This window comes from Bos javanicus, chromosome 15 (assembly GCF_032452875.1).
Source record: "Bos javanicus breed banteng chromosome 15, ARS-OSU_banteng_1.0, whole genome shotgun sequence".
In the NCBI taxonomy this organism is placed as follows: domain Eukaryota; kingdom Metazoa; phylum Chordata; class Mammalia; order Artiodactyla; family Bovidae; genus Bos; species Bos javanicus.
In genome coordinates, this window is record NC_083882.1 from 81109564 (window position 1) to 81130744 (window position 21181).

Sequence of the window (21181 nt, forward strand, 5' to 3'; positions counted from 1 at the left end):
TGACGGGAGAGACCGGCTGTGGCAAACACTCGGTCTTGCTCTGGAGGGCAGGGCCATGCTCAGTATATTTTTAATCCAATTGTTTTCTATGAAGTCCTACAAGAATTTCTAGGACTAACACACAAAAAAAGACATCCTTTTTGTCATAAGGGATTGGAACGCAAAAGTCGGAAGTCAAGAGATACCTGGAGTAACAGGTAAATTTGGCCTTGGCATACAGAATGAAGCAGGGCAAAGGCTAACAGAGTTTGCCAAGAGAACGCACTGGTCGTAGCAAACACCCTCTTCCAACAACACAAGAGAAGACTCTACACATGGACATCACCAGATGGTCAATACCGAAATCAGATTGATTGTATTCTCTGCAGCTGAAGATGGAGAAGCTCTATACAGTCAGCAAAAAGCAAGACTTGGAACTGACTGTGGCTCAGATCACGAGCTCCTTATTGCTAAATTCAGACTTAAATTGAGGAAAGTAGGGAAAGTGACTAGGCCATTCAGGTATGACCTAAATCAAATCCCTTATGATTATACAGTGGAGGTGACAAATAGATTCAAGGGATTCTGTCTGGCACACACAGTGCCTGAAGAACTACAAACAGAAGTTTGTAACGTTGGACAGGAGGCAGTGACCAAAACCATCACAAGGAAACAGATGTTCACGACGGCAAAGTGGTTGCCTGAAGAGGCTTTACAAATAGCTGTGGGAAGAAGAGAGCAGGAGGGAAAGGAGAAAGGGGAAGATCTCCCCAATGAATGCAGAGTTCCAGAGAACAGCAAGGGGAGAGAAGAAGGCCTTCCTCAAGGATGAGTGCAAAGAAATAGAGGCAGACAACAGCATGGGAAAGACTAGAGTTCCCCTAAGAAAATTGGAGATACCAGGCATCCTTTCATGTAAAGACGGGCACAATAAAGGACAGAAACAGCAAGCACCTAGCAGAAGACGGTTATTAAGAGGGGGCAAGAATACACAGAACTGTACAAAGAGATCTTAATGGGCCGGATAATCACAACACTAGAGCCAGACATCCTGGAGTGTGAACTCAGGTGGGCCTTAGGAAGCATCACTACAGAGTTAGTGGAGGTGATAGAATTCCAGCTGAGCTGCGTAAAATTCTAAACGATGATGCTGTTAAAGTGCTTCACTCAATACACCAGCAAATTTGGAAAACTCAGCAGTGCCCACAGGACTGGTAAAGGTCAGTTTTCATTCCAGTCCCAAAGGAAGGCAATGCCAAAGAATATTTAAACCATACAATTATGCTCATTTCATATACTGGCAAGGTAATGCACAAAATCCTTCAAGCTAGGCTTCAGCAGTACATGAACTGAGAACTTCCAAGCGCATAAGTTGGACTCAGAAAAGGCAGAGGAGCCAGAGATCAAATTGCCAACATCCGTCGGATCGTAGAGAAAGCAAGGGAATTCCAGGAAAAAAATGTACTTCTGCCTCATTGACTACGCTAAAGCCTTGACTGCATGGATCACAGTAAACTGGGAAATTCTTAAAGTGAGGGGAATATCAGAGCGCCTGACCTGCCTCATGAGAAATCTGAATTCAGGTCAGGAAGCAACAGTTAGAACTGGACATGGAACAACAGTTCAATTCAGTCGCTCAGTTATGTCTGACTCTTTGCGAACCCATGGACTGCAGCACGCCAGGCCTCCCTGTCCATCACCAACTCCAGGAGTCCACCCAAACCCATGTCCATTGAGTCGGTGATGCCATCCAAGCATGTCATCCTCTGTCACCCACTTCTCCGCCTGCCCTCAATCTTTCCCAGCAAAGGCAGAATGAGAGCTTCCAGGATTCTCCAACCCAGAGGACTCCTCCAAAGTGGGCAGTGAGGAGACAACAGTCAGGAGATGCTGTGAGAATGCGGCTTTATGATGCGGAGAGGCAGGGGGGCCGGGGTCAGGGGCAGGGTCTCCCGCCTCTGGCTTAGTAGGAACAAATGAAGGGCAGCCGCCTTTTGCATGGAGCTCGTCGCCAGTGACCCCCTGCAGGCAGAAAGCATAGTGCTGTCAGTCCACCTGAGTGTGGCCTGAGTCCCCAGTGCCCCACCAGGCACCTCTCATCTGACCTTTGCTGGCCAAGCCGAGGGCCGTATGTCTCCCCATGTCCCAGCTAGCCACAATCACTGATCTCTTCTCTTGCAGAGACAGTGTGCTAAGGGCTTCCTAAGGACTGTCCTTCCATCCTCACAGTGACGCCAGGAGATCAGGGCTGCCAGCACTCCCACTTCACAGATGGGAAAACTGAGGCTCGGGGGAGTGATAACCTGCCCTGATCTCAGCAGACAAGCAGTGAATGGAGCCAGATGTGGACCTCGGCCATCTGACTGCAGCCCGTGTGGTCTTCGCCCCTGTTCTAAACTCCCGCACGTCGGGCAGCCGTGCTGTTGGGAGCTGGGGAATCATCTGTCAGCTGGCCCTAGTTCCCACATCTTTCCCGTGTCCCTCGGCCACACTTCGCATTATCGAGTGTCCCTCCTGTCTGTCCCACACTCTCTCCTTGCCACCGTCCCGTCAGAGGAAGGGAAGGAGCCTCGCTGAGTCTGGAGGACACAGAGCCCCCAGCCCGTCCAAGACCCCTCACTGTGGCTCTGAGGATCCCTGCACCTCAGCCCTGCTCACACACAGGGTGCAGTTCTCTAGTGGGGGAGGCTGTGTGAGGGGAGGCGTGTCTGTGCAGCTCACAGGGGCGTGTGTGCGAGTCCATACCCCCACCTTGTCCGGGCGCCTGGCCCCCTCACCTCTGGTGCACAGGGCCACACAGCGGCCTCTCCCAAATGTAGGTTGCCACCTGGCCCAGTATGTAAAATTCCAAGAACTCCCATCAGTCCAGCGATATGTCCTCCACAGGCACTAGAGCAGAGAGAGGCTGGGTCAGAGGGTGGAGGTCCAGGAAGACAGGTGCTGGGGCTCCTGAAAGTCCCCTGAGCATCCCTTCTGGACGTCTATAATCTCCTCTCACTGAGTCACCTGGATAGGACCCCACCGTACAGACCCACCCCCAACGGTTTACAGGTAATGACACGGAAGAGAAAACATCGCTTCCAGCTCTCACGCAGAGCAGGCTTCTCAAACTTCACTGAGCAGACACATCTCCTGGCGATCTGGTGGAAATGTGGATTCTGATCCAGGACGTCTGGGGTGCGGCCCAGGATCCTGTATTTCAACAAGCTACCGGGTGATGCTGATACTCTGGTCCCGGGACCACAGCTGAGAGCACTTACTCAGGCACAGCCCCCAGGGTCACTCTGAGAGAAGGACCCCCTCAGAGATGAGGACACCGAAATACGGAGGCAGGCATTCAGCCACTAAGGGACCAAGCTGGGTGTGAACTCTTGTCTCCTGACTCCAGTGACGGACTGGTAGACATTTCACAGCCAGCTCTGGTGGAGAGTGTGAGGCAGACGAAAGAAAGAACCCTGTTTATGATAACTGTCCATTTCTCTGTGCAAACGCACCCACCAGGGCAGATTTCAAGCTGCAAGCGTGAAGCCACTGAACACGGGTGAGGAGGAGAAGCGCTCAGTCATCACGTCTCCTACGTCAGCACAAGCCGGCTTCTGGGGCCAGGATGAGGCTCGGTGGGGGCAGGTGGTGCCTTGAGGCGCTCAGAAACGCCCGAGCCCCGGGCCTTCCCTGGTGGTCCAGTGGTGAAGAAGCTGCCTGCCCTTGCAGGGGCCGTGGGTTCAATCCCTGGTCCTGGAAGACCCCACGTGTCGCAGAGCACCCACTCGCGCTCCCACTGCTGAGTGGGGCTCTCGATTCTGTGTGCCCCAACAAGCAAAGCCACCTCAGTAAGAAACCCATGCCCCACAGCCAGAGGGTGCCCCAACCACACCTAGAGAAAGCCCGTGTGTGGGCAAATATGAATACAAGAAAAAGGCTTTTAAAAGATACGGGATTGACTTCCCAGTATTAAACCAACCTTTTTATAAAGGACAGAAAGAAAGAGCTTGTTCTCTCTGGACATTGGCGCCTCACTTACCCAACCTCTGATGAAGCCTCCGATCCAAACCTGTGCTTCATTGATCCTCGTGGCCAAGCTCTGAACCTGAAGGTTGAATTTCAAACTGTGGATGGAGGCGAGGTTGCCTCGGTAGCACTTCCTGCAGACCCTCTGCAGAGAGAACAGGCAGGAGAGAAAATTCACTGTTTTCATGTTAATTTTCTGAGTCTCCAGGACAGACCCCACATCCATTTGCAAATCAGAAATCAGGTATCTACTGCTCCCCCTGAATCCCATCTCTTGTGCCTTTCTTTGGGCTTCCCTGGTGGCGCAGCTGGTAAACAATCCGCCTGCAATGCCGGACCTGGGTTTGATCCCTGGGTTAGGAAGATCCCCTGCAGAAGGAAATGGCAACCCACTGCAGTATTCTTGCCTGGAAAATCCCATGGACAGGTGACCCTGGTAGGCTACAGTCATGGGGTGGTAAAGAATCAGATAGGACTAAGCAACTGCACTTTCTTTAATTCACTTTCTTTTCTGATGCATATTAGGCTAAGAGAACCACTAGTCTAAATAATAAGAAACAGAACATTGAATCCAATCCCGTCTCTCCATCCCAGGTCCCCCGTAGCAGCCTCGCTGCCATATACCTGAGCTTTCTTAAACTTCTTTGGGGTCCCCACCAGCCTGTAGCGGCAGCTCTTGCACTCAGGACTGCCTGGAAGTTGCACTGTCTCCTCTTCCTTGGGACACTGCACGTCCTCATCTAAGTCATCTGGGTCTGAGGCCCCCTCATCATCGTGGGTGTCCTCGGCCTCCTCTCTTCTCGACTCAAGCACCTCACCACTCAGGGCCAGCTCTCCTTCCTGCCCCCCTGAGCCTTCAGCATCCTGGCTCAGGTCTGCCTGTGTCTCCGGACTGCCCACATGGGGGACATGATTCTCTGCAAAGAAGAAACAACCCGCCATCAGACCAGGTACCACCTTCCTCCAGGACCACGGACAGCTCTGATGGCTCCACCCAGTCTTCCTAGGGACCCCATCTGCAACCAAAGACGGGAAGGATCCCTTAAGGGTTGGATGACCCAGAACTCTTGCATCACACACACAGTTGCATGAGAACCTGATTCCAGCTGACACCACGTGCGAGTAATTTGGGAGTGAGAGATGTGAGAAGCCCTCATCTTCACAGGGGGTGTTTTTCCTTGCAAAGGAGCCCTGGGGGAATGTTCAGGTCACAGCTCTGGGTCCAGGAGAAATCTAACTAGAGAGGGTCTGGGGCAACTGAACAGTGGGCTGTGGCCCTGGACCTACCAGAACAAAAAATGATGCAAGAAAGATGAGCGGAAGATGAATGAGAAGGGAAGGGGAGCACTCACCCAGATAGAGAGCAGAAACTGTCCCCAGCAGCAGAAGGAGCAGGAGCAGGCAGCCTTTCATGTTCCTACAGTCGTCTTATGACAGACACACAGCTCCACGTTCCCTCCTGGGGTCTTCCCTTGTGTCTGCACGGCCCCTGGAACACAGTGGAGAGGCAGGGTCTGCTCAACTGGTAGATTAAAGGGCAAAGTAGAGAGCTTCCTTGTCTCCCAGCGAACAGAACCTGAGCTGGAGAATCAGGGGAAGAACAGGGGGTTGTCAGCCCAAGTCCCTTTTCCTGAGAGAACATCACTGCTCCCTGGGACAGAGCTCAGCTCAGACCAGCATTCCTGCAAGAACAAGCGTGCTCACCTTCAGGGCCAGAGTCAGACACACTGGGGAAGAAGGGGGAAGACAGGGGTCATTAAGGTGCACAGGACCGGAGTCCCCGCTGGTTCCCATATAAAGCCTGGGTTCTTCCCAGGCCTGGACCTGTCCTCCCGGGGAAACCGAGGGAGTCTTACCTCCTGAGAGTCTGAAGCCTCCGCTCTCAGCCTCTGGCTGTTGGCGCACAGAAGCTGCCCTTATACCAGGCTTTGGGGAAGTGGGAAGAGGCCAGGAGGATTGCCCCAGGCTCGGGGGTTGGTCAGTGGGGCTGATAAGAGGTTGGCTCAGTCCTCCCACCCTTGGGCCGTGCACTCTGCGGGACACCAGGGACCTGCCTCCTGTTTGGACATAGATGTCCCAACACCCTAGTAGGCTCCAGAAGCCCCCGTGACTACTGTCCAGACTGAATTTTTATCAGTGCCCCTAAAGGGTGCAGGTCTGTACAATCCTCTTCAGTCCCAGAAGCAGCCTTCCCTGGGTCAGTTTTCCAGCAAATGCCATGGAGGATCCGGGGGGCAGGGAGACCAGGGGGAGGAGGGGGAGGTAAGGGAGGCTCGGCCCTCCTGAGCTCTTGTTGGGCTGTGTGTGCACGCTTCCTGTGCATCACATCCCTGGTTCCTCACCTTCCTCACCTCGGTCCCACGAGGACGTGCGATCAGCCCGACTTCACTGATGTGAAGAGTGAGATTCAGAGAGGGCAGGTGACTTGCCAAGGTTGTGTGGGAAGTGGGGGAGCTGGGATTACTAAGCCTTTGAGGCTCAAAACCTTCTCTCCCTCTCTGTGTCTGTCTCTCCCCCTCTTTCCCTTCTTCACTCTCTTCCTGTTTCTCCCTCTCCTCTCTCTCCATCTCTTTCTCATCTTTAAGATGAAAAACGCATGCTCTTTCCTTTATACCGTGGCTCTCGATCAAGGCTCTCAGCCTTTGCACAATTATTGTTGGGAGTCAAATCATTCTTTGATGGGGGTCGGTGGAGGGGTTCTCCTATGTTTTGTAGAAAGTTCAGCACCGTTAAGTCACTCTGATACATCTCCACACATTTCCAAATGTCCTCAAGAAAGCAAAACTGCCTCTCTCAAGTTCACTGACCTAGTTCAGGCCTTGTTGTCCAGCCTAGAGGCAGATCTTCTCATAAGGAAGCAACAGCTGGAGTGGAGACCTTCGTACTGAGTCTTCCCATTCTCTGTGGGCCACGCTTCCCTTCCAATCCACCAGCCCCCACGGTCGGCACAAGAGGCAGCAAATGAGGCACTCAGCTCAGTTGCAGAGTTCAAGGGGACACTAAATAATTCAGTAGTCAAGATAAATAAACATTTCATGCAATCTTTCTTAAAAGTCAGAATCACTGCGAAAGTACTGTGATGAACAAACATCAAGATATTCATCAATCAAGTTCCAGCCACATTCACTGCAATCCAAGGAGAGGCCAGCAAGGGCTGAGGCTGGATTCTGCCAGAGGTCCCGGCCCTGAGCCCGTGGACCCGTCCGGGCGGGGCCTCCACTCTGGGGTAGCCTAGCTGGGCAGTATTTTTGTACCTTGGATTCCAGCCCAGCGCTCAGGGCACCAGTGACAGGTCACCTAGGCTTTCTTGCCTGGCCTCTGCTCTCCCCCGGGCCCTGCAAATGAAGAAGTGTCTGAGAGGCCACTTCTGGGCTGATTACAGAGTAACGGTCTCAGCCGTTATCTCCCGGGGCCAACGGACCCGACCCTCAGCTTATCTACCTGACTTGGGGCTTGGGGGGAATTGGTCAATTCCAGAGAGGGAAAACCTGGTCTTCAGATTTCAAGCTGGAGACTTCCCTTGGAGGAGGAGTGGAGGCCTAGGCACTCCTCCATTATTCTCCCAGTCCTGGGCCCAGGCCAGGGACACCATTTCACACAGCAGTTGGGATGACCAATAACATCGGCTGGTGTTGCAGACCAACGCCATGATACGCTTCTCAAGCGCTGTTTCATGTAAACGTCCCTGTTTCACACATTAGGAAACAGCCTCTCAGAGAGCTGAAATAAGTTGCCCAAGACCACACGACAAGTCAGAGACAGGCCTTCCGGCTCCTTATCCGCCTGCCTACCCTTGGCCTCCTGTCCCTGGAATCCCATCCCTCTCTCCGGCCTCTCCCCTAGGCTGACCCTGGGCAAAGACATCCCAGTGACTTCAGGGGCCCCCTCAATATCATGATGATGTGGCCCAGTGTGAAACTGGAAACAGCTTTCTAGGCCTTGCCACGAGGCAGGCAGAGTCTTACTTCCCCAACCAAGGATCGGTCCCACACGCCCTGCAGGGGAAGCTCAGAGTCTTAACCATGGGGCTGGAAGTCTGGACATAACATTTCTGGAGCTCCACACCATCCCAACGCTGTGCTTCAGTAAGGCTTTTGTATCCTTATCCTACCCTCTTAGTCTTTACGTTCACCTGAGGGCCTTAGGCACCGCCGTTCTAGTCGACAGATCCATCAGAGAGGGGAAGTGACTTGCCCAGGGCCACACGGCGAGGTCGAAGACGCATGTCTGAGCCTAGTGAGTGACTCCCATGACCTTGCTGTCTTTGATTCGCTCAACTGTTACCCATTAGGTAGTGGCGCCTACCTTTTCAGCATCCGTGAAACCCCACCTCTCTAGCTTACCACGGCATCTCTGTTCGTAGGGGTTTCAGCTCTGCCCCTTGTGTGAGGTCCGTCAGCCCCACGTCTCGCAGAGGGCAGTGTGCTGTGTTGTAAAATGCAATCGCCACTCCAGAGTCAGCCACTCGGGTCTCAATATTCCCATCCACAAAACAAGGCTGATGACAGCACCTACCTCAGATGAGATCTGCTCCAGTAACGCTCTGAGGACAGTGCCAGGCATGTGGGCTCGGGGTAGCCCACATGTCAGGAAACCAGGACCCAGCTGTCTCCCTGGTCAACCAGGAAGCCCCGAGAGTTGGCTGAGGGCCCGCTCTGTGTTCAGGATGATGTAAGGATCTCCAGGGACTCTGCTGTAAAGACGCCAGCTGAACTGCCCAGGGCTTAGTTAGCGTCGTTTTGCAGGGGAGGGTGACAGGAAGCCCACATGTGGGGATATCAGGCCAGCGCTCCTACTGTATTTAAAATGTATCTAAGGATGCGTAAGATGCGGCCTGTCGCCTGCACTGTATCGTAGACTGCGCGGGGAATTGTCCCAGAGGAGACTCACCCTGTGATGGAGCCACATCAAGACACAGGATCTTTCCAGGAGCCCAAATGCCTCCTTGTTGATTTAACCCCCAAAGATAGAAGTCACACCTCTGCCTCTAACACACCGCCAACAGAAGAGATTTGTGAGGAACGAGATGAAGTCTCCCTGAGCACAAAGTCAGAGCCCAGCACGTACTTAATGCTTCATGAACGAGGGACTTTGTTGCTCTTTATGATTAATTCTGGAACAACAAGAAGCAACGCCTCCCCGCACCAGAACACAAAATCCCTGAGGACAGGAGCGAAAGCTCTGCACCGGCACAGGCCTGAACCCATAAGTTGTGTCGGAAAACCGCCGTCATGGAAATCTAGACAACAGCAGGTACAGCGGACCTCGGTTTGATTTCTTAATTTTTTACCTCACTTTACAAACTTGACTAAGTAGCCTCTCCTATCGGGGCCACACTCAAAATATTAGGGTTCTTAATTTGCTTCTTAAGGCCCTGGGGTGGGACTTCCCTGGTGATCCATTGGCTAAGACTCCAAGCTCCCAAATCAGGGGCTGGGGTTCCATCCCTGGTCAGGCAATTAGATCCCACTTGCTGCCACAAACAGAGCTTGCGAGACACAGCTACTGAGCACCTGAGCTCTACAGACCAGGGCCACAGCTAGAGAAGCCTTTGAACTCCAAAGAAGACCCAGCACAGCCAAATCAAATGAATAAATAATAAAATAATGTTTAAATGAGGTTATTTATTTGCCTCTAAGACCCTGGGACCTTATGTTCTTCTATGTATTTGAGGAGTTCTGGAGAAAAGGGCTTCACAGCGTTGACGTCTCACTTTCTGATCACTGCACCTGCCCCAGCTAAGTGGGTTCAGGACACCCTCCTGCGTCACCTCGGACTGGGACTCCCTCGGCCTCAGCGACGTTGGAATCCTGTGCCCCAAGGTGAGCACAAGAGTAGAGGACTCGGGGCTTCCCTGATGGTCCAGTGGTTACGAGTCTGCCTTGCAAAGCAAGGGACCCTGGTTCAGCCCCTGTTCTGGGAAGATCCCACGTCTCATGGGGCAACTGAGCCCTGAGCTGCAACTGGAGAGCAGTCCTCACTTCCTGCAACTAGAGAAAGCCTGCGCGCAGCAACAAGGACCAGCGCAGCGACAAAGAAATGATTTTTTTTTTTTTAAGAAAAAATAAAAGCGTCAGGGACGGTCTCCTGCCTCCCCTCCATGTGTATCCCATGTGATCATGTCCAGGAAGCAGCCAACACTTCCAGCCACGAAATCCTGCTGACTGAAAGGCCATGCTCTGGAGATCCTTGCATCCCTCCACGGGTCACATTCAGATGCTCAGCCTGGTGGAAGCAAGGGCCAACGCTGTAAAGAGCAAAATGGAATGGGAACCTGAAAAGTTAGGTCCGTGAATCAAGGCAAATTGGAAGTGGGCAAACAGGAGATGGCAAGAGTGAACACTGACATTCTAGGAATCAGTGAACTAAAATGGACTGGAATGGGTGAATTTAACTCAGATGACCATTATATCTACTACTGAGGGCAAGAATCTATTAGAAGAAATGGAGTAGCCATCATGGTCAACAAAAGAGTCCGAAATGCAGTACTTGGATGCAATCTCAAAAACAACTGAATGATCTCTGTTCGTTTCCAAGGCAAACCATTCAATATCACAGTAACCCAAGTCTATGTCCCGATCAGTAATGCTGAAGAAGCTGAAGTTGAATGCTTCTATGAAGACCTACAAGACCTTCTAGAACTAACACCCAAAACAGATGTCGTTTTCATTATAGGGGACTGGACCACAAAAGTAAGAAGTCAAAAAAACACCTGGATTAACAGGCAAATTTGGCCTTGATGTACAGAATGAAACAGGGCAAAGACTAAGAGAGTTTTGCCAAGAGAATGCCCTGGTCATAGCAAACACCCTCTTCCAACAACACAAGAGAAGACTCTACACATGGACATCACCAGATGGTCAACAGTGAAATCAGATTGATTATATTCTTTGCAGCCAAAGATAGAAAAGCTCTATATAGTCAGCAAAAACAAGACTGGAAGCTGACTGTGGCTCAGATCATGAACTCCTTATTGCCAAATCCAGACTTAAATTGAAGAAAGTAGGGAAAACCACTAGACCATTCAGGTATGACCTAAATCAAATCCCTTATGATTATACAGTGGAAGTGAGAAATAGAATCAAGGGATTGGATCTGATAAACAGAGTGCCTGAAGAACTATGGACAGAGGTTCATGACATTGTACAGGAGGCAAGGATCAAACCATCCCCAAGAAAAAGAAATGCAAAAAGGCAAAATGGTTTTCTGAGAAGGCCTTATGAATAGCTGTGAAAAGAAGAGAAGCGAAAGGCAAAGGGGAAAAAGGAAAGCTATATCCATTTGAATGCAGAGAATAGCAAGGAGAGATAAGACGGCCTTCCTCAGTGATCAATGCAAAGAAATAGAGGAAAACAATAGAATGGAAAAGACTAGAGATCTTCAAGAAAATTGGAGATGCCGAGGGAACATTTCATGCAAAGATGGGCACAGTAAAGAAAAACATATGGACCTAACAGAAGCAGAAGATATTAAGAAGAGATGGCAAGAATACACAGAAGAACTGTACAAAAAAGATCATCATGACCCAGATAATCATGATGGTGTGATCATTCACCTAGAGCCAGACATCCTGGAATGTGAAGTCAAGTGGGCCTTAGAAAACATCACTACGAACAAAGCTAGTGGAGGTGATGGAATTCCAGTTGAGCTATTTCAAATCCTGAAAGATGTTGCTGTGAAAGTGCTGCACTCAATATACCAACAAATTTGGAAAACTCAGCAGTGGCCACAGGACTGGAAAAGGTCAGTTTTCATTCCAATCCCAAAGACAGGCAATACCAAAGAATGCTCAAACTACCGCATGATTGCACTCATCTCACACGCTAGTAAAGTAATGCTCAAAATTCTCCAAACCAGGCTTCAACAGTATGTGAACTGTGAACTTCCAGATGTTCAAGCTGGATTTAGAAAAGGCAAAGGAACCAGAGATCAAATTGCCAACATCTGTTGGATCATTGAAAAAGCAAGAGAGTTCCAGAAAAACATCTATTTCTGCTTATTGACTATGCCAAAGCCTTGCGTGGAATACAACAAACTGTGGAAAATTCTTAAAAAGATGAGACTACCAGACCACCTGACTTGTCTCTTGAGAAATCTGTATGCAGGTCAGGAAGCAACAGTTAGAACCGGACATGGAACAATAGAAGGGTTCCAAATAGGGAAAGGAGTACGTCAAGGCTGTATATCGTCACCCTGCTTACTTAACTTATATGCAGAGTACATCATGAGAAACACTGGGCTGGGTGAAACACAAGCTGGAATCAAGATTTCTGGGAGAAATATCAATAACCTCAGATATGCAGATGACACCACCCTTATGGCAGAAAGTGAAGAGGAACTAAAAAGCCTCTTGATGAAAGTGAAAGAGGAGAGTGAAAAAGTTGGCTTAAAACTCGACATTCAGAAAACTAAGATCGTGGCATCCAGTCCTGGCACTTCATGGGAAATAGATGGGGAAACAGTGGAAACAGTGTCAGACTTTATTTTGGGGATCTCCAAAATCACTGCAGATGGTGACTGCAGCCATGAAATTAAAAGATACTTGCTCCTTGGAAGGAAAGTTATGACCAACCTAGACAGCTTATTAAAAATCAGAGGCATTACTTTGCCAACAAAGGTCCATCTAGTCAAAGCTATGGTTTTTCCAGTAGTCATGTATGGATGTGAGAGTTGGACTATAAAGAAAGCTGAGTGCTGAAGAATTTATGGGTTTGAACTGTAGTGTTGGAGAAGCCTCTTGAGAGTCCCTTGGACAGCAAGGAGATCCAACCAATCTGTCCTAAAGGAGATCAGTCCTGAGTGTTCATTGGAAGGACTGATGCTGAAGCTGAAGCTCCAATACTTTAGCCACCTGGTATGAAGAACTGACTCACTGAAAAGACCCTGATGCTGGGAAAGATTGAAGGCAGGAGGAGAAGGGGACGACAGAGGATGAGATGGTTGCATGGCATCATCGACCCGATGGACATGAGTTTGAGTGAACTCTGTGAGTTGATGATGAACAGGGAAGCCTGGCATGCTGCAGTCCAGGGGGTTGCAAAAAGCTGGACATGACTGAGTGACTGAAGTGACTGAATGGACGTCTCCACCCCTATACCACACACTCACCCCAGGAGAACCCAGGCTCCCACATGAGGTCCTCATGGTTAAGGGCATGAACTTAGGGTCAGGCAGTTGAGGGTTTGGTATTAATTCCATCATCTACTAACTTCCTTTGTTTGAGATCTGGATGCACCACACACATACCTCATGGGGATATTATGAGGATTAAAGGACATAATGCACAGAAAATTATTAGCACAGAACATTCAAGGAGCTCACAGCAAAAGATTGGTCATCATTTGCATCTTGCAGAAAGGACAGCATTGAGAATGTCACAGTAGGACAAGACTGCAGGCTCGCAGGAGCCTGAGGCGTCCCTGCAAGTCCCGCTCTAGAGTCCCTGCTTCTTCATGAGCAGAGATCCTGGAACAGGTAGGTGGGCAGGGAGGAAGGTGGCTCTGTGACTCTGATCCCAGAAACAATAGAAAGGAGTCAAGTGGAGAAAGAAAAGCTGAAGGCTGAGATTTCCTCAGTTGAAAAACTGAATCTGCCCCAAGTTGAAGAGCCGGAACAAGGGGACCAAGGACCAAGGATTGGCTGTAAGGATGACAGCGACTCTCTAGAGAAAGGAGAGAGGGGGTAGCCGTCCTAGAAGCCGGGACCTTTGAACACACCCACAGATGGCTAGGAGAATGTTAAAGAGGGCCCGATACCTGAGGCCAGACCGCACAGGGGCTGGAGGAGCAGGCCACCCCGGGAGAGACCCCTTTCTCCTCTACCACGTGGTGACTCCAGGAGGCACTCACTGCTCCATCCAGCCCTCCAGTCCCCCTCGCCGCCTCCACTTGGAAAGCCACCACTTCTGGCCACACCCCGCATGCCTTGCTGAATCCGAAGAAAGAGGGCCAGTCCCCACCCCAGCCCCGTGAACAAGGACCTTCTTTCACCAGACCCTGGCTGGGGGGGGCCTTTGGGAACGGGACCTCTGCCTGGTCCCGGCTGCCCCGAGGGGCCACTGCAGTGAAACCCCCCAGTGCCACCCGCTCCTGCCCTGCCGGCAGGAGTCCCACTCCAGCTGTTACTTCTCAAAGTCCCCCTGCCCTGCCTGCAAAGCCAGAACGAGGGCTTCCAGGATTCTCCAACAGAGAGGACTCCTCCAAAGTGCGCAGCAAAGAGACAACAGTCAGGAGATGCTGTGAGAACGTGGCTTTATGACCCAGGGAGGCTGGGGGGCAAGGGGGCCGTGGGTGAGACCAGGCAGGCAGAGGGGCGGTGGCGGGGGGAGCAGGGTCTTCCGCCTCCAGCTTAGTAGGAGCAAATGAAGGGCAGCCGACACTTGCATGAAGCTCGTCGCCAGTGACCCCCTGCAGGCAGAGAGCAGTGCTGTCAGTCCACCTGAGTGTGGCCTGTGTCCCCCAGTGCCCGGCCAGGCACCTCTCAGCTGACCTTTGCCGGCCAACCTGAGGACTGTATGTCTCCCCATGTCCCAGCTAGCCACGATCACTGATCTCTTCCCTTGCAGAGGCAGTGTGCTAAGGGCTTCCTATGGACTGTCCTTCCATCCTCACAGTGATGCCAGGAGGTCAGGGCTGCCAGCACTCCCATTTCACAGATGGGAAAACTGAGGCTCAGGGGAGTGATAACCTGCCCTGATCTCAGCAGACAAGCAGTGAATGGAGCCAGATGAGGACCTCGGCCATCTGAGCAGCCCGTGTGGTCTTCGCCCCTGTTCTAAACTCCCGCACGTCGGGCAGCCGTGATGTTGGGAGCTGGGGAGTCATCTGTCAGCTGGCCCTAGTTCCCACATCTTTCCCGTGTCCCTCGGCCGCACCTCCCATTCCCGAGTGTCCCTCCCATTTGTCCCACACTCTCTCCTTGTCACCGTCCCGTCAGAGGAAGGGAAGGAGCCTCGCTGAGTCTGGAGGACACAGAGCCCCCAGCCCGTCCAAGACCCCTCACTGTGGCTCTGAGGATCCCTGCACCTCAGCCCTGCTCACACACAGGGCGGGGTTCTCTAGTGGGGGAGGCTGTGTGAGGGGAGGCGTGTCTGTGCAGCTCACAGGGGCATGTGGGCGAGTCCACCACCTCCCTCGTCCGGGCGCCTGGCCCCCTCACCTCTGGTGCTCAGGTCCACGCAGTGGCCTTTCCCATTCCCAGGCTGCCCTCGGGCCCAGTATCCAAAATTCCAGCGACTCCCATCGGTCCAGCGAAATGTCTTGTATATGGACTACAGAAGAGAGAGGCTGGGTCAGAGGGCAGAAGTCCAGGAAGACAGGTGCTGGGGCTCCTAAGTCCCCTGAGCATCCCTCCTGGACGTCTATAATCTCCTCTCACTGTGTCACCTGGATAGGACCCCACCGTACAGACCCACCCCTGAGCGTTTTCAGGCAGTGACACGGAAGAGCAAACATCGCTTCCAGCTCTCACGCAGAGCAGGCTTCTCAAACTTCACTGAGCAGACACATCTCCTAGGGATCTGGTGGAAATGTGGATTCTGATTCGGGACGTCTGGGGTGCGGCCCAGGATCCTGTATTTTAACAAGCTACCAGGTGATGTTGATACTCTGGTCCCGGGACCACAGCTGAGCAGCAAATGTGACAGCACTTACTCAGGCACCGCCCCCAGGGTCACTCTGAGGGAAGGACCCCCTCAGAGATGAGGACACTGAAATACGGAGGCAGGCATTCAGCCACTAGGGGACCAAGCTGGGTGTGAACTCTTGTCTCCTGACTCCAGTGACGGACTGGTAGACATTTCACAGCCAGCTCTGGTGGAGAGTGTGAGGCAGACGAAAGAAAGAACACGGGTGAGGAGGAGAAGCGCTCAGTCATCACGTCTAAGTCAGCACAAGCCGGCTTCCGGGGCCAGGATGAGGCTCGGTGGGGGCAGGTGGTGCCTTGAGGCACTCAGAAACACTCGAGCCCCAGGCCTTCCCTGGTAGTCCAGTGGTGAAGAAGCTGCCTGCCCTTGCAGGGGCCATGGGTTCGATCCCTGGTCCTGGAAGATCCCACATCCCACAGAGCAACGAAGCCTGAGAGCCAAAACTCCTGACCCAGGGCTCTAGAGCCTCTGACAGCAACTGTGAGGCCTGTGCACCCTAGAGCCCATGGTCTGCAACGAGAGAAGCCACCCGGTGAGAAGCCCGAGCATCACAACTGGAGATCAGCCCCTGCTCGCTGCAACTAGAGAAAGCCTGCCATGTACTAACAAAAACCCATCGCAGCCATAAAAAAATAAAAAAAAATTTTAAGATAGTGAATTGATTTTACAGTATTAAACCAACTTGAAAAAGAAAAGAAAGACCTTCTGATACCAGGAAATTTGCCCTTCATTTACCCAGAGCTTGATGATGACGCCGATCCAGACCTTTGCTTGGTTGATCCTTCTGGCCCAGCGTGAGATGCAATTATCGAAGAGGAGGTTGTGGATGGAGATGAGGTTGCCTCCGTAGCACTTCTTGCAGATGCTCTGCACAGAGAATAGTGGGGTAGAATATTCACTGTTTCTTGCAAGTCCCTGAGTCTGCAGAAACCCTTCTTAAGGAGCAACGCAAAGAAATCAAGGAAAATGATAAAACGGGAAAGACTGAGAACTCTTCAAGATAATTGGAGATATCAAGAGAATATTTCCTGCAAGGATGGTCACCATAAAGGACAGAAAGAGTAAGGACTTAAGAGAAGCAGAAGAGCGTAAGAAGAGGTAGCAAGAATACACAAAAGAACTATACAAAAAAACGTCCTAATGACCCAGATAACCATGATGGTGTGGTCACTCACCTCCCGCCAGACATCCTAAGTGTGAAGTCAAGGGGGCCTTGGGAAGCATTACTACAAAGAAAGCTAGTGGAGGCGATGGAATTCCAGCTGAGCTATTTCAAATCCTAAAAGAAGATGCTGTGAAAGTGCTGCACAGAATGCTGCTGCTGCTAAGTCGCTTCAGTCGTGCACAGAATATTTGGCAGCAAATTTGAAAAAACTTCAGCAGTGACCTCAGGACTGGAAAAGGTCAGTTTTCATTTCAGTTCAAAAGAATTGCAGTGCCAAAGAATGTCCAAACTGCCATACAATTGCCCTCATTTCACATGTCAGCAGGTGAAGCTCAAATCCTTCAAGCTGGGCTTCAAGAGTGCACGCCCAGAGAACATTCAGAAGTACTGGCCGTGTTTAGAAAAGGCAGAGAAACCACAGATCAAACCGCCAATATCTGTTGGATCCAGAAAACATCCATTTCTGCTTTATTGACTATGCCAAAGCCTTTGACTGTGTGGATCACAAGAAAGGACTGTGGAAAATTCTTCAAGAGACAGGGATCCCAGACCACCTGACCTGCCTCCTGAGAAGCCTGTGTGCAGGTCAGGAAGCAACAGTTAGAAAAGAACATGGAACAACTGACTGGTTCCAAATTGGGAAAGAAGTATGACAAAGCTGTTGATAGTCACCCTGCTTATTTACCTTATATGCAGAATACATCATGTGAAATGCTGGCCTGGATGAATTACAACCTGAAATCAACAATACCAGGAGAAATATCAACAACCTCAGATATGCAGATGATATCATTCTAATGGCTGAAAGTGGAGAGGAACTAAACAGCCTCTTGATGAGGGTAAAAGAGGAGAGTGAAAAAGCTGGCTTAAACTCAACATTCAAAAAACTAAGATTATGGCCTCAGGTCCCATCACTTCATGGGAAGCAGAAGAGGATAAAGTATAAACAGTGACAGATTTTCTTTTCTTGGGCTCCAAAATCACTGTGGAGATGACTGCAGCCGTGAAATTAAAAGACATTTGTTCCTTGGAAGGAAAGCTATGACAAACCTAGAGCTTTTTAAAGCAGAAACATCACTTTGCCAACAAAGGTCCCTTTAGTCAAAGGTATTGTTTTTCCAGTAGTCATGTGTGGATGTGAGAGTTAGAACATAAAGAATGCTGAGCACCAAAGAACTGATGCTTTCAAATTGTGCTGGAGAAGAGTCTTGAGAGTCCTTTGGACTGCAAGGAGATCCAACCAGTCCATCCTAAAGGATTTCAAACTTGAAGATTCATTGGAAGGACTGATGCTAAAGCTGAAGCTCCAATACTTTGGCTACCTGATTCTAAGAGCTGACTTATTGGAAAAGACCCTGATGCTGGGAGGGATTGAAGGCAAAAGGAGGAGTCTGCAGAGGATAAGGTGGTTAGATAGCCTCAGTGACTCAGTGGACATGAATCTGAGCAAACTCCAGGAGATAGAGAAGGACAGGGGAGCCTAGTGTGCTGAAGTTCATGGGGAAAAAGGAGTCGGACATGACTTAGAGACTGAAGAACAACAACGGACTATTCTAAATGCTTTTTGTGTATTAGCTAACCCTCACCTCAACTCCTACATGGGACCATACATTGCCATCTGACAAGTGAGGACACAGGAGCCCGGAAAGGTGAAGTGACTTGTCCAAATGAAACAGCTGATGAAGGCAGCTCCGGGATTTAGCACAGGTACACCTCACTCCAAAGCTTTTTATCTAAACCAGTGGATCTCAAAGTGCAGTCCCTAGACCAACAATAACATCAACTGGGAATGGGTTATAAATATAAACCCCTACACCCCAGATTTGCTAAACCTGAAATTGAGGGGATTCACCCCAGAGACCTGTGTTCTAATCAGACTTCTGATGCATCCTGGGACTTCCCTGGTGGCTCAGATGCTAAAGAGTCTGTTTGCAATCTGGGAGACCCAGGTTTGATCCCTGGGTCAGGGAAGAGCCCCTGGAGAAGGACATGGCAACCCACTCCAGTATTCTTGCTTGCAGAATTCCATGGACAGAGGAGCCCGGTGGGCTATACTCCATACGGTCGCAAAGAGCCAGGCACGGTTGAGTAACTAACATATTCTGATGCATGTTATGCTTGGAGAACCACTCGTCTAAATAATACGGAACAGAAGGTTGAATCCACTCTGTCTCCCCCACACCCAGACCAACACAGCAGCCTCCTTGCCACTTACCAGAGCTTTCCTAAATATGTTTGGTGTTTGTACCATCAGGTAGCGGCAGCTCTTGCATCCAGGGGTCCCCAGAAGTTGCACTGTCTCCTCTTCCTTGGGGCACTGCACGTCCTCATCTAAGTCATCTGGGTCTGACTCTGAGTCCCCCTCATCATCGTGGGTGTCCTCGGCCTCCTCTCCCCCCGACTCCACCACCTCACCACTCAGGGCCAGCTCTCCTTCCTGCCCCCCTGAGCCTTCAGCATCCTGGCTCAGGTCTGCCTGTGTCTCCGGACTGCCCACATGGGGGGCATCCTTCTCTGCAAAGAAGAAACAACCCACCATCAGACCAAGTACCACCTTCCTCCAGGACCACGGACAGCTCTGATGGCTCCACCCAGTCTTCCTAGGGACCCCATCTGGAACCAAAGACGGGAGGGATCCCTTGGGGGTTGGATGAGCCAGAATTCTTGCATCACACACACAGTTGCATGAGAACCTGATGCCAGCTGACACCACGTGCGGGTAATTTGGGAGGGAGAGATGTGAGAAGCCCTCATCTTCACAGGGGGTGTTTTTCCTTGGAAAGGAGCCCTGGGGGAAAGTTCAGGTCACAGCTCTGGGTCCAGGAGAAATCTAACTAGAGACGGGCTGGGGCAACTGAACAGGGGCCTGTGGCCCTGGACCTATCAGAGCAAAAAACAACACAGGAAAGACGAGAGGAAGATGGATGAGAAGGGAAGGGGAGCACTCACCCAGATAGAGAGCAGAAACTGTCCCCAGCAGCAGAAGGAGCAGGAGCAGGCAGCCTTTCATGTCCCTGCAGGCTTGTGACAGACACAGCTCCACGTTCCCTCCTGGGGTCTTCCCTTGTGTCTGCACGGCCCCTGGAACACAGTGGAGAGGCAGGGTCTGCTCAACTGGTAGATTAAAGGGCAAAGTAGAGAGCTTCCTTGTCTCCCAGCGAACAGACCCCGAGCTGGAGGATCAGGGGAAGAGCAGGGGGTTGTCAGCTCAAGTCCCTTTTCCTGAGAGCGTGTCACTGCTCCCTGGGCCAGCACTCAGCTCAGACCGGCTCTTCTGCAGGCACAGGCGTGCTCACCTTCAGGGCCAGAGTCAGACACACTGGGGAAGAAGGGGGAGGACAGGGGTCATTAAGGTGCACAGGACCGGAGTCCCCGGTGGTTCCCATACAGAGCCCGGTTCTTCCAGCCCTGGGCCTGTCCTCCCGAGGAAGCCAAGGAAGTCTTACCTCCTGAGAGTCTGAAGCCTCTGCTCTCAGCCTCTGGCTGTTGGCACACAGAAGCTGCCCTTATACCAGGCTTTGGGGAAGTGGGAAGAGGCCAGGAGGATTGCCCCAGGCTCGGGGGTTGGACAGTGGGGCTGATAAGAGGTTGGCTCAGTCCTCCCACCCTTGGGCCGTGCTTTCTGTTGGGACGCCAGGGACCTGCCTCCTGTTTGGACATAGATGTCCCAACACCCTAGTAGGCTCCAGAAGCCCCCATGACTACTGTCCAGACTGAATTTTTATCAGTGCCCCTAAAGGGTGCAGGTCTGTACAATCCTCTTCAGTCCCAGAAGCAGCCTTCCCTGGGTCAGTTTTCCAGCAAATGCCATGGAGGATCTGGGGGGCAGGGAGACCAGGGGGAGGAGGGGGAGGGTAAGGGGAGGCTCGGCCCTCCTGAGCTCTTGTTAGGCCGTGTGTGCACGCTTCCTGTGCGTCACATCCCTGGATCCTCTCCTTCCTCACCTCGGTCCCACGAGGACGTGCGATCAGCCCGACTTCACTGATGTGAAGAGTGAGATTCAGAGAGGGCAGGTGACTTGCCAAGGTTGTGTGGGAAGTGGGGCAGCTGGGATTACTAAGCCTTTGAGGCTGAAACCCTTCTCTGTCTGTCTGTCTCCCCCCTTCCCTTCTTCACTCTCTTCCTGTTTCTCCCTCTCCTCTCCCTCTCTCTCTCTCTTTCTCATCTTTAAGATGAAAAATCGATGCTCTTCCCTTTTCCCTGCCGCTCTAGTGAAGGTTCTCAGCCTTTGCATCTTAAGGTTTGCAGGTCACACGGTTCTGTGTTGCAGGCTGGGGGTGTGATCTGTCCTGTGTCTCATAAAGTTTAACAGCATCTTTGGATCTCTGCCCACTGGAAGTCAGTCGTGCCTCCCCCAGTCAGGCACTAGGATATGTCCCCACACA

General features: G+C 51.4%; 2 protein-coding genes across 2 annotated transcripts; both read right to left on the minus strand.

Annotated features, from left to right (window-relative positions):
* Positions 1-1867: 1867 nt before the first annotated feature.
* Positions 1868-8464, minus strand: LOC133227101 (proteoglycan 3-like). Its single transcript, XM_061381526.1, has 8 exons — positions 7429-8464; positions 7242-7322; positions 6795-6986; positions 5340-5476; positions 4612-4904; positions 4001-4132; positions 2757-2868; positions 1868-2001 (listed from the first exon to the last, which is right to left on the minus strand). The coding sequence occupies exons 4-8, from the start codon at positions 5398-5400 to the stop codon at positions 1943-1945; spliced, it is 657 nt and encodes a 218-aa protein (XP_061237510.1). The 5' UTR covers positions 5401-5476; positions 6795-6986; positions 7242-7322; positions 7429-8464; the 3' UTR covers positions 1868-1942.
* A 5094-nt stretch (positions 8465-13558) lies between these two features.
* On the minus strand, positions 13559-20539 carry LOC133261120 (proteoglycan 3-like). Its single transcript, XM_061439677.1, has 8 exons — positions 20243-20539; positions 19746-19877; positions 19012-19310; positions 16367-16498; positions 15145-15256; positions 14989-15043; positions 13836-13914; positions 13559-13648 (listed from the first exon to the last, which is right to left on the minus strand). The coding sequence occupies exons 1-8, from the start codon at positions 20454-20456 to the stop codon at positions 13559-13561; spliced, it is 1113 nt and encodes a 370-aa protein (XP_061295661.1). The 5' UTR covers positions 20457-20539.
* Positions 20540-21181: the final 642 nt, after the last annotated feature.

What these genes read in the sequence shown, in the direction of transcription:
- LOC133261120 (XM_061439677.1), bottom strand. Translation starts at nt 20,456, where the DNA reads ATGTCCAAACAGGAGGCAGGTCCCTGGCGTCCCAACAGAAAGCACGGC. An exon ending in AGTTTCTGCTCTCTATCTGG is followed by an intron (nt 19,311 to 19,745) that starts GTGAGTGCTCCC and finishes TCTTCTTTGCAG; the next exon opens with AGAAGGATGCCCCCCATGTG. An exon ending in ACATATTTAGGAAAGCTCTG is followed by an intron (nt 16,499 to 19,011) that starts GTAAGTGGCAAG and finishes TTCTCTGTGCAG; the next exon opens with AGCATCTGCAAGAAGTGCTA.
- LOC133227101 (XM_061381526.1), bottom strand. Translation starts at nt 5,400, where the DNA reads ATGAAAGGCTGCCTGCTCCTGCTCCTTCTGCTGCTGGGGACAGTTTCT. An exon ending in AGAAGTTTAAGAAAGCTCAG is followed by an intron (nt 4,133 to 4,611) that starts GTATATGGCAGC and finishes TTCTCTCTGCAG; the next exon opens with AGGGTCTGCAGGAAGTGCTA. An exon ending in GAGGCTTCATCAGAGGTTGG is followed by an intron (nt 2,869 to 4,000) that starts GTAAGTGAGGCG and finishes TCTCTGCTCTAG; the next exon opens with TGCCTGTGGAGGACATATCG.